Source organism: Equus caballus, chromosome 18 (genome assembly GCF_041296265.1).
Source record: "Equus caballus isolate H_3958 breed thoroughbred chromosome 18, TB-T2T, whole genome shotgun sequence".
Taxonomy (NCBI): domain Eukaryota; kingdom Metazoa; phylum Chordata; class Mammalia; order Perissodactyla; family Equidae; genus Equus; species Equus caballus.
In genome coordinates, this window is record NC_091701.1 from 61318314 (window position 1) to 61335791 (window position 17478).

Consider the following 17478-nt stretch of genomic DNA (forward strand, 5'->3'; position numbering starts at 1 on the left):
GAGACACAAATGATAAATACAGAGAAAACTAGAAAAAAAGTATCAAAAACTACCTAACTGAAATGGTAGTCTGAAATACACAGGACAAGAAACAAAAGAAATGCAGAAGAACCAGAAAACAAGTGCTAAAATGGCAGCATTAAGACCTCATATATCGATATCAGTCTAAATGTAAATGGACTGAACTCTCCAATCAAAAGACACAGAGTGGTGGGATGGATTAAAAAACAAGACCCAACAATATGCTGCCTCCAGGAAACACTTCTCAGCTCCAACAATACTCCAAGCTAATGGCAAACAAAACAAAACAGGTGTTGCCATATTTAGACAAAGTAGACTTCAAGATAAAACAGGTAGGGCCCAGCCCAGCGGCACAGCGGTTAAGTTCACATGTTCCACTTTGGCAGCCCAGGGTTTTCCAGTTCAGATCATGGGTGTGGACATACCCACTGCCACAGCCCTCATCAAGCCATGCTGTAGGAGGTGTCCCACATATAAAGTGGAGGAAGATAGGCACGGATGTTAGCTCAGGGCCAGTCTTCCTCAGCAAAAAGAGGAGGATTGGTGGCAGATGTTAGCTCAGGACTAATCTTCCTCGAAAAAAAAAGATAAAATGGGTAAAATGGGACAAAGATAAAATGGGACAAAGAGGGGCAGTATATAATGATAAAAGGGACAATCCACCAAGAAGACATAACACTTACAAATATTTATGCACCCAACACAGGAGCACCAAATACATAAAACAACTATTAACAAACCGAAAAGGAGATATTAACAACACCACAATAATAGTTGGGGACCTCAACACCCCACTTACAACAATGGACAGATCATCCAGACAGAAAGTTAACAAGGAAATTGTGGAATTAAATGAAAAACTAGACCAGATGGATTTAACAGATACATATAGAACACTTCATCCAAAAACAGGAGATTACACATTTTTCTCAAGTGCACATGGAACATTCTTAAGGATAGACCATATGTTGGGAAACCAGGTAAGTCTCAATAAATTTAAGACTGAAATAATATCAAGCATCTTTTCCGACCATAATGCCATGAAACTAGAAATCAACTACCAAAAAAAAAGCTGGGAAAGGTACAAAGATGTGGAGACTAAACAACATGCTACTGAACAACCAATGGATCACTGAAGAAATTAAAGGAAAAATCAAAAAATATCTGGAGACAAATGAAAATTAAAACACACCATAACAACTCATATGGGATGTAGCAGAAGTGGTCCTAAGAGGGAAATTCATTGCAGTACAGGCTCACCTTAACAAACAGGAAAAATCTCAAATAAGCAATCTCAAACTACACCTAACAGAATTAGAAAAAGAAGAACAAAGCCCAAAGCCAGTAGAAGAAGAGAATTAATAAAAATTAGAGCAGAAATAAATGAAATTGAAACAAAAAAGACTGTAGAAAGAATCAATGAAACAAAGAGCTGGTTCTCTAAGGAGATAAACAAAACTGACAAATCCTTAGTCAGACTCACTACAAAAAAAGAGAGAAGACTCAAATAAATACTGACAAATTTTAATTCTGTTTACTATATCTACTATATTAACAAGTCATGAAATTCTTCTTTGACATGGTTATGTTTGGTCAGTAATCTGTACACTCAATTTTCAAGTCTTCAATGATAGTTTCAGACTTACAGTAAGCATACAAAATCAATTACTGTATATAACTTTACCATAAACATTAGTACCTGGCCCACGATTTATTTTAATAAAGTTAATTCCAAGTACCTTTATGCTATGTTCTTATAAAAATGTATGTATGTTTATCTATCCAAATATATTATATCTATATCACATATCTATTCAAGCATTCTTCTGATTCTGCATAAGGATGCATTAGGTGGGAAGTTAGATTAGATAATTATGACTTTGTAAACATTTAGTCAGCTACATGTTTGGTCTAGTTTATTCTGCATACCATATGAATCACAGTAATACTCTGAAATTACCTCTTCTGGACACAGTTCATGAGTGCAACTCATAAAATGAGTGCAAAGTAGTGGAAATGCAATTGAGTATCTTGACTGAGATGGTAACTCCAAACACTGTTGAAACATCTTCTCAAAAGCACGACTATAAAAACTACACAAGGAAACAAATTAAAAATTAGAATCACAATTTTTATAGTTAAAATTAAAATTTTATGATACAGGACCTTACAGTTAATTTAACTGAATGAAAGTTACCAACTGGTAGCACTTATTCCCTTAAGAAGAGAATAGTTATTTTTCCAAAGAGTACCTCTTACACATCAATAATCATTCTGGAGTAATAAAAATATTTTTATAATATTAACAAATTTTAAAATAAAAACAAAATAAACCATATCTATGGCATATGAGTATGTGACATTCAAATCTTACATCATCAAATTTCATCAAAGCTAAGTCACAATCAATTGCAAGAAACATCATTATTTTATGTCCTACTAAGAAAGAAACACACTGCCAATTCAAAGACACACCATTAATTTTAAATTACTTCTGAACTTAAGAGAGATTAAATCTAAAATAATGTGAGGCAATAAAATATAGTACATCTTGGAATAATAAGACAAACAGAATTTTGCAGACAAAATAAGAAGGTGGCTATGAGAAAATATGGATAAAAATTAATTAAATATGACCGAAAATTGCAAATTTTAAACATTACTCAAACTGCTTTTATTTCCAAGAAAAGGAAGAGGACTTTCTAATTGCTATATCCTTCTATCACAATAGGAACCTTTCTGTAGCTCAAAAATATCTAACCATATAATGTTCCTTTGTCTTTCCAAGGTAGCCTCTGGGTCAGAGAACAGTACAGGGTTTCAAATAATCTTTAAAATTCCTGCAAATTTGACATGTCATGTGTTGTGTTTCATAAATTCCTTTAAGAGATCCCTTATGCTTGCCCTGTCTGGTGATTCGGATTTCTTCTGCAATACTGCTAACTAAAGCCATCCTAAAACAAACTGCCAAAATCAGTGTGGATTGTGTTATTTTCCAAAATAAAAGCAATGAGAAGCTTTTCATAATGATCTCTATTCAGTAGACGGAAACTAGCACTATCCACTGAGATTATCTCAGAGTTTTAGAAATAAGGGGACATACTAGGTTATTCTGATCAGCTTCCCTAAAGGAGCAAAGGCCAAGGAGCAGAAATAGAGTTGATATTGTACAGCTTTGGAGCCAGAATACTTGAATTTGAATCCTGGCTCCACTGTTTATTAATCTGATCAAAATCAAGTTCACTTATTCATTCAAACATTTATTAAGTACTTACTATGTTAGACACTAAGGAAACAGAAACAGGATCTTCCTTCAAGGACCACATTATGTGGGGAGAAGGAGAGGGGGAAAAGTTATAAACTACTAAGTATAAAGAAAAGAGGGCATGATAAAAGCAAAAGTGAGTGGGGCACAATGGAGAGGGCAGTCACCACATCATCATATTAACATCTAATTTAATATTGCAGAGTGACATTACTTGGTATTTAATTTCCAACATTTGTTCTATTTGGTCTTGATCCACACTTCTTTCCCCTCAGCCTAATCATGCAAAAAAGCGTCCTAAGGCAATCTGAAGTGAGTGTATTTCACCTCTTCAAAAAAGGTGTAAAAAATAAATTCACATAAGTAAGAGTTGTTCTGACAGAAAATTAAAAATAAAACATAAAATCTCAATTTGTTAAACTTCTTTTTGTTGGCAAGTTGTCCACTATTCCCTTTATTCTTAAGAGTCAATTCTTGAACTGGGTTAAGGACTACAGTAACATAAAGGCAATCAAGAAACATATCTTTGAATACTAAAAATTTAGAATTCTGATTTGAAGAAAATTACAACATACCAAAATATAGAGAGATCTGATGTTTCCACCAACATTTCCACCAAAGAATCTACCATTTTTGTATGAAAAATTATTGTATTCATCATCTTTCCAAGTTCTCTGTGATCGCCAAGGCTGAGTGAAGCCTTGGAGACACTGGTATAGGCCTGTAGAAGCGCAACAGGAAGAAAAGCAGTTCAGGCAGAGACCAGTGACTTCAGCCTCGTCATTCTACAGGAAAAAATACCTGCTACTGAAAACATATAAAGTTTACTGTGACACTCTATCAGTAACATCATCTTTTAAAAATTGTCTATAGTGACCCAAACTTGAAATTCCCATCAAGAATTTCTTTAAAAAAATAAATTGAAATACTACTGTCCATAAAATAGAATATATGAGTTATCCATCACGAATCCCAAAGGAAGTGAAGTTACAATATCAAAATTATAAAACCATGAACTGTTATGTTGACCCTCCCAAAAGAAGTTTTCAAACTAGTTTGAGAGAACAGGTACCTAGGAAACAATTAGATGAAAGTAAGTATTGCACATGTTGATTCAGGGAGTGTTAGATTATATTGAATCATTAAAAAGTGGATAGTGGGGCTGGCCCAGTAGCGTAGGGACAAAGTTTGTGCACTTCGCTTCGGTGAGGTGGGGTTCATGGGTTTGGATCCCAGGCAAGGACGTACACATTGCTCGTGAGGCCATGCTAAGGTGGCGTCCCAGATACAAAACAGAGGAAGACTGGCACAGATGTTGGGGGGGGGGGGGCGGAGGGAGGGAGGGAGGGAGGGGGAGGGAGGGAGAGAGAGAGGGAGATATGGATATGATCAAAATCAGATCATTTGTATCTCTTGTGAAGATTTGCTCCTTCTTGTAGTAATACTTTATACTAAAAACTCACTTTACTTGCCCTTGCCTCACTGTTTGCCCTTTTCCTGTGTAGGCTATTTTCCTATTCAAATTCTACCCGTCGTTCAATGTCCAGGTAAAATGTTGCTTTCTCTATAAAGCCACTACCAGCAATTCCAACTTGGGAAAAGGCTTTCTCCCTTCTGAGAATACTGTAAGTAACTGATAATCATACTGTCAGTGGCATCTTTTAACTTAATCTTTTAGATTTTCAACTGATATTTAATTTTTCATATCTTTTATGCCTTGTCTCCATAGCCAAATTTATAAAATCCTCAAAACAGGATCCATACTCTTCTACAGATTATATAATACTGCTCTCAATATTTTGTCTCTTGTAACCTATGGTCTAGAAGTCTGTAGGCTTGGAAACTTCCCTGTTGACCTGCTCTTCATCATCTATGCAAACCTCCTAGATTCTGGACATTGCTTCCCACCTTGCACTTTTGCCCTCTTTTCCTAGCCCAGACTTCTCTCGACTACCTGTATGCCCCATTCTTTCCTTCCTTGGTATGCTTTGTCCTACTGTCACCAGAAAATAAAAGTCTATTATGCAGTAGAAAGGGGCCAAGTGACTGTATGTCCCAATCATGGTTAAGAACAACAGTATGGGTTGAAGTGTCCCCCAAAAAGATATGTTGAAGTCACAGTCCTCAATACCTCAGACTATGACCTTATTTGTAAACAGGGTCTTTACACAGGTAATCAAAGTAAAATGAGGTCCAGTATGACTGGTGTCCTTATAAAAAGGAGAAATTTGGACAGAGACACACACAAGGAAGACTATGTGAAGAGAGACAGGGAGAATGCAATTAGAGTGATTTGTCTATAAGCTAAGAACACCAAAGACTGCCAGCAAATCGCTAGAAGCTGGGGAAAAGGCATGGAACAGATTCTACCTCACAGCCCTCAGAAGGAACCAACTCAGGTGACACCTTGATTTTGGACTTCTAGCCTCCAGAACTGTGAGACAATAAGTTTCTGTTGTTTAAGCCACACAGCTTGTGGTACTTTGTTATGGCAGCCCTAGGAATCTCATTCAAGCAAGAACTGACTTCGTGAAAGTATCTGACAGACAGCAGGTGATATTCTCAAAAATATCTTATAAAAGTAAAAAATCTCACCCAGAGATATATTAGTTCTACATTCTCAATGCTCATGCAAATGCTTTATATTCTGCCATATGACTGAACAAAGCTAAAATTCTCAAATGAATCCTTTGAATGAGTAAGTTTAATAATCCTGGAAGTATTTAGTAAGGGTAAATTTGAAATCCACCTAAATCTCTAAAATTCTCTGAACTCAAATATTGGTTTAGGCACTCCCACAAACTGAGGGCAGGAGACCAAAACAGTCCAGGCAAAAAAACAGCAGGATTGGCAACAGATGTTAGCTCAGAGAGAATCTTCCTCACCAAAGGAAAAAAAAATTGTGGATGGTGGTAGTTCAAGAATTCTTCCCTGATCTCAATCAGCTCTGCAACCTCAGTCAAGTTACTTAAAACTGTGACCTAATTTATAAAATCTTCATCTCTAAAACTATGTTGCTGTAGAACACAGAACAAGAGAGAGAAAAGTGTCTATGTATTTTGAGGTCAGAAGGAAAGAACCTAAGAAAAGCAAAAGCAACTCAGGGAACTAAGAAGACTACCTGAAAAGTATTTGCTGCTTAGGAGTACTTCCTGAGACTGTATTCTTCTAAAGGTCTCTTACATAAACTACATACTGCTTATAGTTCCACTTTTTTTTGCTAAGGAAGATTTGCCCTGAGCTAACATCTGTTGCCAATCTTCCTCTTTTTTTTTATGTGAGCTGCTGCTACAGCATGGCCACTGACCAATGAGTGGTGTGGTTCTGCACCTGGAAACTGAACCCAGATTGCCAAAGCGGAGCATGCCAAACTTTAACTACTAAGCCATCATGGCTGGCTCAGTTTCACTTTTTAATTAAAAAAATTTTTATTTTTTTAAGTTGCAAAACAGTATATAGTATAATCCCATTTACATGTTTGAACCCCTAAAAGAATATAGCCCAGTTATAAAAAGTGAATACTTCTAGGGAATGAGATTGGGAAAAGTGTAAACTTTGACTTTATACTCTGGATACTTTGACTTTTTATAATGAGAACATACTACTATAATTTTAGAATATACCTATTTTTAAAATATGCAGTTATTTAAACACTGGGTGACAGCTTTATCATAATTACTAGAACTATTTAACGGCCAAATTAAATTCTATCATTAAATTTACAGTATATACAAAGATTTTAGGCTTGAATTTTAAAAGCCCTTAAAAACTATTTGTGTGAGAGTTATATATTAAATGAAAACTTTAAAATTCTAATATCATTTATTTCTGCATTTCAGGAAAATGAAGCTTTTGGCACTAGATCAGGGGATGTTAAACTATGGCCTACGAGCTGGCTGCTTGTTTTCATAAATAAAGTTTTACCGGAACACAGTTATGTCCATTTGTTTATGTATTGTCTACAGCTGCTCTCATGCTACAATGGCAGAGATGGGTAGTCATAACAGACTATATGGCCCACAAGCCTAAAATTTATATCAATTGGTTCTAGATTATAAATGTCTTGTCAAAAAAACATTTTGTGCTTTCACTTTAGAATTAAATATTTGAATTAGGATAATCAAGATATTGGGATTTAAATATCTGGATATTTTAAAATTATAATAATGTACTTTATTCAAAAATCCTTTTATATTGGCATAAGTTAGAAATATATTTATCCAAGTTTAACAACTAATACAAAATGTTTCTTCTATATACAACTCAATAGCAAAAAAGCAAAAACTTCGATTAAAAAATGAGCAAAGGATGTGAATAGATATTTTTCCCAAAAAAACATACAGATAGCCAAAAGGTACATGAAAAGGTGCTCAACATTACTCATTATCAGGAAAATGGAATCAAAATCACAATGAGATAATCAACTTACACCTTTTAGAATGGCTATTATCAGAAACATAAGAATAACAAGTGTTGGAGAGGATGTGGAGAAAAGGGAACCCAGTGCACTGCTGGTGGGAATGCAAATGAGTGCAGCCACTATGGAAAACAGTATGGACGTTCCTCAAAAAATTAAAAATAGAAATACCATATAATCCAGTAATTCCAATTCTGGGTATTTATCCAAAGAAAACAAAAACACTAACTCAAAACAATATCTGCACCCCCACGTTCACTGCGGCATTATTTACAACAGCCAAGACATGGAAACAACCTAAGTGTCCATCAAGGGATGAATTGGTAAGAAGCTGTGGTAGATGTATACAATAGAATATTATTCAGCCTTGAAAAATCAAAAGGAAACCCTGTCATTTTCAACAATAAGGATGGATCTTGAAAGCTAATTTATGCTAAGTGAAATAATTCAGACAAAGACAAATAACATAGGATTTCATTTATACATGAATCTGAAAAAAAAAAACAGACACACAAAACCAAACAAACAAAAAACTAAACTCATAAATACAGACAACAAATTGGTGATTGCCAGAGGCAGGAAGCGTTAGTGGGAGGGGAGTAAAATGGGTGAAGGTGGTCAAAAGGTACAAACTTCCAATTGAAGTCCCAGGGATGTAATGTACAGCATGTTGATTATAGTTAATAATACTGTATTTATATTTGAAAGTTGCTAAGAGAATAAATCAAAAGTTGTCATAAGAAAAAATAAAATTTGTAACTGTGTGGTGATGATATTAGCTAGACTTATTCTGGTGATCACTTCACAATACATATGTATATTGAATCATTTTGTTGTATAACTGAAATTAATAATGTTATGTCAATTATAATCTCAAAAAAAATTTACTCTACAAGATAAAGAATACGGTAGTTACACAAAAGAAGTTTTTTCAATAGGTATACAACAATGAATATTTCTTCACATTAAGTAATGTTTTCATGTTTACTAAGGTAGTCAATAACAAACCAGAATGACAATGAAAACTATTAAGTTATTCTTACCTGTAATCTGAACCAATCTAATCTCATTCCTCTGAAATCAAATACTTCCCCATCTTCAACTAGGACGACAGAAAAAAAGATTACAAAGCAAATTAATGTCTTCACAAACCTATAATCACATTTTAAAATTTAAGTGCTAAGACAATCCCACCTCTGGGCATACATACAATAGAAGTGAAAGCAGGGTCTTGAAGAGATATTTGTACACCTATGTTCACAGCACTGTTACTGACAACAGCCAAAAGGGGGAAGCAACTCAAACATCCATCAACAGATGAATGCATAAACAAAATGTAGTGTGTGTACACAATGGTACATTCTTCAGCCTTAAAAAGGAAGGAAATTCTGACACATGCTAGAACATGGATGAACCCTGAGGACACTATGCTAAGTGAGATAAGTCAGTGACAAAAAGGCAAAAACTTATGATTCCACTTATAAGACATATCTAGAGTAGTCAAACTCATAGAACCAGAAAGCAGAATGGTGAATGCCAGGGTCTGGGAGGAAAGGAAAATGGGGAGTTTTTATTTAATAGCTATAGAATTTCAGCTTTGTGAGATGAAAAAGTTCTGGAGATTGGCAGCACAACCATGTGAAAATACTTTTGAGTGTACTGAACTATACACTCAAAAATGGTAAGAGAATAAACTTCATGTTATGTGTATTATACTACAACTTAAAAAAAAATTTAATAGCTAAGACTATTAAAGTAATTAAAGTAAATGGGTAAAATAATTCTCAAATCCTAGAAAGATGGTGATAAAGGAGGCAGTTATGCTAAGAGAAGTGTAAAACATAGACTTCTCTCCTAATTCTCAGTTTGCTTACATGTCAATTTGAAGGAGCTTGAGGAACCCTGTGAATAGAAACTTTGGATAGCACACTGAAGTTCCAGAAAATAACTCTATATAAACAAAACATCACCAGGGAAGTTTATAGTAGTTTCACTACTTCAGCATGATAACCATAAAGATTGATTAAACTAAAATAAATATATTCATTACTCAGAAATTTTCAAGGTTTCTGATAGCTTTTACTTAAAGATTATAAAACTAAAACATCATTATCAATCTATTGAAATGGAGTCTTCAAGTAATGGAGAGGCATTCAAATATAGGACATCAACTTTTGAGACTGACAGACCTGAACTTAAATTCCTATTCTAGTATTAATACCTCTTAGAGCTTGGACAAATCATTTTAAATAACTGAGAGGTTAAGTCTCAAGCCTTAAGTTTCCAAATCTGACAAATAAAAGTAATAATAGCTTTTTAAAAATGATGCAGATAAAAGAGAGTAATTACATAAAGTGCCTGGCACAAATTAAATATTTTACCAATGGTATCCATTATTGTCATATGTAATGCTTGGACCAACTATACCCTTTGTTATGATATGAGATACTCTTTTTTTTTCCCTTCTTTTTTAAATAAAAATGTCCCTTTTCCTCCTGCTGGATACTAAGAAATTTCATGCTATAATTCTTATGATTTTTATAAACATCATCACACATTCACTTTGGAAACTTTTGCTTCAGAGAGACAAAAGTTAAGACAAAAGAGAAGAGATTAAACATGTCCAAAATTAAGATAAATGATTCTATAAAAATGAATTGTTAAATCCTCTTCTTAACAGTCAAATTTGAAAACCTAATTACAAAACATTATGCTTTTATTTAAAAGACTCATTACCTTGTTTTACACTCAGGGAAGTCATAGTGTTGACAAAAGAGGACATGATGATCGACTCATCTTCAGGGCAAACCGAAAGATTCTGGGAAAAAAAAAATAGTAAGGTTAAAAACGCCTAGTTGGGAAACAACTCATAGGTGGTCCATCAACTGCTGAATGGATAAACAAACTGGTATATCCATACTATGGAATATTTTTCAGCAATAAACAGGAGTGAGATGCTGATACACACAATAACATGGATGAATCTCAAAAATATTATGCTAATTGAAGCAAATCGAAAACAAAAGATTACACAGTGTATGCTTCCATTTATACGAATTTTTTTTGCTGAGGAAGAGTCACCCTAAGATAACATCTAGGCCAATCTTCCTCTATTTTGCATATGGGTTGCCACCACAGCATGGCTGACAAGTGGTGTAGGCCCATGCCGAGGATCCAAATCCATGAAGCCTGGGCCACTGAAGCACAGCGCGCCAAATTTAACCACTACGGCATGGGGCCAGCCCCTGAAAATTTTTTTAAAGGGAAAAAAAGTGACAAAAACTAGATGGATGGTTTTGAGGGGTCTAAAGAGGGAATCAACTACAAAGATGCACAGAAAATTTTGAAGTGCTGGAAACGTTCTGTCTTGACTGTGATGGTGGTTACATGAATGTACAGAGTTGCAAAACTTCAAACTGCATACCAAAAATGGGTGATTTTTATTGTACGTAAATTACACCTCAACAAAATTAGGACCAAAAAAATCCCTCTCAAACTGGCCAAAAAAATGAATATTTGAATACATCTGAAGTGGATGTTAAATAATAAATTTTTTAAAACGTAGATGCTTAGCTTACAAACTGCATAATTTTCAAAACATTAAGACCTACACAATAATGTAAATGTACATAATGTCACTATACTGTACACTTAAGAATGATTAAAATGGCAACTTTTATGTTATGTGTATTTTATAAATAAATAAATAAATGTAACCCCTATTACAATGAACTATATTAACAGGTTAATCTTACTTCTAATTTTAAGTCCTAGCAAATGGTTAAAAACACCATGAGTATACTTTACAACAGAAGAGGGAGGTGAAAAGCTCAGGTGTTGGAGTTAAGATGTGAGTCCAAATACTGGCTCTACTACTTATGAACTATGTGATGCTGATCAAATTACATAAGGTCTTTTTTCTTCAACAAATAATGATAACTATACCTAACCTCAGAGTTGTCGTATATTATAAATTATAGTATAGTTTATAGTATAATTATAAATTATAGTATAAATTATACTATCAATAAGTTTGCCAATCATTAATATTAGTATTATTATTGCTGCTACTACTATTACTATAATTTCAGAAAAAATAAGAAATTCTCTCAACGTTGTTAAAATCCAGCTTGTATTTAATAAAATACCAAAAGATATAGAGTGACATAAAATTTTAACATCATAACTTAAGTCTGTAAAATTTATTACTAAATATCCAACTAGCCACAGCAAATGACATGAAACCAGCAGTCTGGTTTACTTTTTAAACTGTGATAGCCCGACAGCCTCTGATTTATCTGGTTATGCAGTAACTCTTTAAATAAAATTACAGCAAAGCAATAACACTCTAGGGATAAAATCAGCCTTTCTATCCCCTTTTTTAATGGACATTCTAGAAAAGAAGCATCTGAGCTCCATCTAGTGGATAAAAGGAGAAATAAACTAGTTTAGGGTAGTCACCTATAAGCTGTGTATAACTCAAGGTAAACAATTACATGAACAATTTTTCTATCCATGTTTGTATTTTTAGGTAGGTTTGAAAGAAATTAGAATTTCAAAGTATGTTGTTTCTCTGGAAAACCAGCAGTTTTAGAGTAGTCTTAATATAAAGAAAATTTGTGCTGTTCTTCCTTTATACTAGTTTTTAGACATCTGTGATTTTATAAAATGAAGCAAATAACATACTATTGTCCTTACACTCAGTTTATTTGGCGTAAAAATAAAATAAATTTACATTAAGATGAAAAAGACTGAATAAAGACATTATGGAAAGTAAAAAAAAATGCTAAGACTAAAACTCCAAAGATGAATATCCAAATTGAAAATAAAATTAAGACATTAAATGAGGACATCTAGATAAATTTTTCTTTTACTGGCCAACCTCTGACACACTTGCAAAAAGATTTATCTTCTATTTTCCTCTAATACTTAATTGTCAATTATAATGTCTCCATCATCTCTTTTTTATCTCCACAGCCTCTGTCCAAGTTCAGGCTCTCCCAGGTTCTCAGCAGCCCACCGCAGTAATTCTGATCTCTGCCTCCACCCTTGGCCTGCAGCAATCCACTGTCCACACTGAGCCCGAGTGATCTTTCTAACTAGTAAAAGTGATTTATGACTAAGGCCCTCTATAATTTGGTTACTGTACCCCCACCCCCAAGACAAAGAATCATTCCCTGCATTGTGTTCACTCTGAGCTTCGTCCACACATAAGCCTAACACCTACCACACGGGACTACAACAAAATGTTTTTTCCCCTCTATAAGATGATCCCCTTGACAAGACATGGCCATAATTTATCTCTGTTTGTATCTCTGCCACTTGGGGCAAGATTATATTTTATAAATGCTTACTGAGCAAACAAATCAGTCACTAGAAAGGAGGGAAGGGAGAAGAACATGAGAGAGTTTTTACCTGCACAAGTTCATTGAGGACAACAGCATCAAAGCCAGACAGGTACTGCACGTAATACCTCTGCATCACAGGCCCATATTTCCTGACATGTGCTCTAAGCTCTTCCATGTAAAATATCAATTCAGCAATGTGCCTTTTTTAAAAATTCAAGAAACATATTTCAAAAAATAAGTCCATTGCTATCAAGGAAAATATGAAATGACTTTGATATTACTACAAGAAGTTTTTCTCTTAGAAAAAGCACTGTCAAATATTTAATGTTGATTACTTTCTTTTAAAATTATTTCATATGAATAAAGAAATCACGGAAAGAAAAAAGAAAGCTAAGACTAAAAAGCTGATAGAGGAAAATCCAAATGAAAATAAAATTAGAACATCTCAAATTCATCATTTAAAAAAATCACAAATGAAATAGGATTAGAAAGAAACAAGATTTCCCTGTATGCTCTTATTTCTCTGCTTCATTTATTTAACTCCTATTGAGGGACTGTGGACTAAAATGAAAGAAAGACATTTCAAATGACACACTCGGTTGCAACTCTACTGTTAGGATTCTTATTTAAATTGTGTGGTATATCATTTTGAAAAGTGAATTCCAATGGAAATATTACTGGGTATACAAGGAAAGAAATAAGAACTTTATGACAACCTAGGGTACTGGAGAGAAAATATTAAAAGCCCTCATTTTAAGCTAAAGTTGACTTTGCATTCTAATTCATATCATCTAATGATAGATTACAAATATTCCTCTATTATGACAAACATGAAAAGCCCAAAAAAAAGCTTTTCAAAATAATTTTACTTCAAAGTCCCCAAATTCCATAGCCCATAAGTCAAAATACATTTTAAATATTGCTAACTTACTTATCTATAAAGTCATCTGCACTCTTCTTTGGCATGTTATCTGCATGACGAAGTAGCCAGATAATTTCATCACGGGCAAAGGATAATGCCATAAAAACAAAAAGTGCCTAATTAAAAAAAAAATAACATTGCTTACTCTCATGCAAAGATTAAGAAAAAGAAAACCTATTCATAATCTTTCTCCAAGTGAAAAGTCATTGGCAAGAAGTGATAACATCAAGTTCAAAAGATAGAAATGAGAGGACAGAAGAGAACTTGGACATATGTATGAAGGAAAACATGCACATAAGAAGCAAGGAAAATGCAGGAAGTGTGATGGACGAGTGTCAAGTCAGCAAAATCACTCTCAGCTAAATATAAAACCCTTTTATATAGTCCCTCACTCCAACTTTAGTAAAACCTCACTCAGAGGTAAGAAACTGTTTTTAAAGTTTAATATGGCACACTTGTAGTTGAAATAATTAAATCAATTACCTTGGGACCTAGCAAGCCAGGTTGATCAGACAGAACAGTAGCCAATTCTTTCAGTGCAGACCTTAAAAACTTGCGTCTTTCTCTGTGCATTGAACCACTATAGGAAAAGATACCATTACAGTTTATCCGTTTCTACTGAAATTACTACTGGCAATTAAAGAACATCATTTCAGGCTCAACTTCCAAAGTTTTCTTAGAAAGCAGAAGCCCTGAGAAGTGTCATCTCTGTGTTTGTCATTTAACAACTTTCCAATCTTACATTTACCCTTGCCTTTGTTGTGCTGCTTTTGTGACTGTGTTTATTCTGTTATTCTCCACCTATCAAAATCCTACCCAAATTTTAAGACCAATCCATCAAGAAGCATTTCTCAACATCCAGATGTCTATTTCTGAATAACTTCTACAATTTTAGTATCATATAGCCTAGCACTTTATAAACCAGACTGCGAAATCCTTGAAAGCAAGCACTGTCCTACTATATAAATTTTTGTCCCCTCCACATAGAAATCACTAAATATAATTTAATAAATATCTGATTATCCATACCCTTGTTTATTAAATATATTCCTATTAAATACACAAAACTGACTAAACAAGAGCTATATTCAATAAACATACTGGGATGAGATCTATTTGGCAGTCTTGTCAAAAACAGAACGATGAGGCAAGGAAAGGATAACCTTAATATTTAAAAATCCCACGTATTTTTAAAATAAAATGGAAATTAAAAAGAACTTAGTCTCACATATTACCACGGGGAAAAAAATTACAGAATGTTCTAAGTATTCCAACTCCTCATACTATGCAAAATATACACTGCTCCAAGAAAGTTTTAAAATTTAATAGGTGCAAAAAATAAATGGCCATACACACATACACAACGCATATGACAAAAAACCAAGTATAAGAAATTTACAAGCAATTACAAGTTCTTACTATTTATAATTATTTTATATAATAAAGGGAATAAAAATGCGTTACTTTTAAAACTTCATAAAAGATAGCTATATACCCACAATAGGGTCTATCTTATGAAGAAGTGATTGATAATCATATGCATTTGTGTAGGTCAGGAAAGGAATTCTAACACATTCCAAAGTATGTTATCTGTATCAGAAAACGATTTTTTAGAAATATAAGCACTTCATTCAAGAGAAAAAAAAATACATGAGAAAATGATACAGCACAGACAGCAAGGAAAAAAGACAATTTAAATTCCCAATATCCATGCTACAGCCTAAACCTAAATTCTAAAACTTCTTGTAGTTTTATATTTTCATCTACGATAACAGCACTTGTGTTCTCTCTGCTTTATAGAAATACCGATGGATCAGATAAGGTTGTCACTGCATTACCTAGGCTCATTGGAGAAAATATTCTACACAAGCATACCATATACATACCAATTAAAATGAAATATCAAATTATAATTATTTCATAAGAAAATTCAAAAGTTCAAAGATCTTAAATACACTAATTTCTAATTTATTTATTAATCAAATATATTTGCTAAAATTTGGGAGAGGTGTGGGATTAACATAATTTATAAAGTAAATCCCATTTGGAAGAGTGTGAAGATATGTCAATTTTCATGAAGTAGTACAAAAATAATCAGAATCTGCAAAGTACTGGCAGGGGAGCACAGTAGCAGTAAGAAACATGAATGCTATCTAAAATAAAACTCCTTTGTATGATACTTCCTTAAGCGTTTTTATCAACACTTCGAAAATATTTAACACTTGTCTGTACTAACTCCAAGATTACTAGATACTGAGATTATATACTTATTTTCATTGATTGAAAGTCCCCTACTTCAATTACCACACCTTGCACATCATTAATTTGCATTTACTTCAACAAATAACACTTTAAGAAAGGAATTCTTCTTGATTAACAGTACTATAGATAAGACAAAACTACTTACGCATGTGACACAGCTGCCTCTTTGCATTCTCTTATGTCATTAATACGCTTATTATAGCTATGCGCAAAAAAAAAAGAAATGGAACCATGTTAATCTTAATTTGATCAATAACAGCAAAAATAAGTCAATCAAATACCAAAAGTCAATTAAAAATGACTTATTATCAACAATAAAAACTGGTTCTCAAAGTGGAAATGGATGGAAGAAACTTACCTACATCCTTTCCTACCACTTTAAGTACCCAAATCTTCCTGGAAAAGTATCTCTTACTATATCAAATCCAACAATAAAATTGAACTTCACAAAGCAGATTATTTTATTAAATATATTTCTTTAATCCACAATAGAGACATTAAATTATACTTCCAATGTAACTAACAGCGATTTCCAAAAATCTAAAGTGCTGACAAAGCTATTACTTCTGACTTTTTATGCCATCTCATAAGCATTAATAAGATCGGAAAGGACATTTACTAGTGATTAACACTAGTGACTATTTGGGGATAGGGGTTTTGTGGTGGAGAAAACTGGAGCAAGAAAGCATTTGACTATTTTAAATTATTTTAAGGAATAGAATTATGGGTGATTTTTACCTACCATTTTTTTAAAAAACACTTATTTTTCAAATTAAAAAAACATTTAATGAAAAGAAAGAGAACACCAACATCAAACAATTTAAAGGTGGCATCTAAAAACTAAGTACTAATAACTATGTTAGTTTCATGAATACTAGAGACAAAACCTCAAAATTCCTAAAATGCTAAAGAAATACTATCTTCCTAACAACCTGGCTAAAACCACTTAACCAATAACTTCGACTCCTAAATTAAGGACTCTAAGATTTACGTGTTCTCTGAGCAAACATCCAAAATAGTATACTAATTCTGTAATCACTGACCTTTATAATTAAGGAGCTTTTATACTGATGTTTTGATTTTTAACTACTATGATAATTCATATTTTAAATTCAATTGATCACTCACAATTTAATAAAAAATTAAAACTTCTCAACTTTAAATACAGAGATTTTTGAATGATAAGTTTAGCATTAAAAAAGCATAACAGGGGGTCAGCCCCATGGACTAGTGGTTGAGTTCA

General features: G+C 33.4%; 1 protein-coding gene across 6 annotated transcripts in view; it reads right to left on the bottom strand.

Moving 5' to 3' along the window:
- The window catches only part of NCKAP1 (NCK associated protein 1), a 94573-nt gene that overhangs the window by 36343 nt on the left and 40752 nt on the right, over nucleotides 1–17478 (bottom strand). For all 6 annotated transcript variants that reach the window (XR_011428309.1, XR_011428310.1, XM_070241395.1 and 3 more), the window contains 8 exons: nucleotides 16381–16437; nucleotides 14457–14553; nucleotides 13983–14089; nucleotides 13119–13251; nucleotides 10440–10521; nucleotides 8747–8805; nucleotides 3862–4007; nucleotides 1982–2114 (listed from right to left, as the gene is read on the bottom strand). Coding sequence is in view for 4 of the 6 variants with exons in the window: in XM_070241395.1 (XP_070097496.1) it covers nucleotides 1982–2114; nucleotides 3862–4007; nucleotides 8747–8805; nucleotides 10440–10521; nucleotides 13119–13251; nucleotides 13983–14089; nucleotides 14457–14553; nucleotides 16381–16437 (814 nt within the window). In the remaining 2 variants the exon portion in view is untranslated. The remainder of the gene's footprint in view (nucleotides 1–1981; nucleotides 2115–3861; nucleotides 4008–8746; nucleotides 8806–10439; nucleotides 10522–13118; nucleotides 13252–13982; nucleotides 14090–14456; nucleotides 14554–16380; nucleotides 16438–17478) is intronic.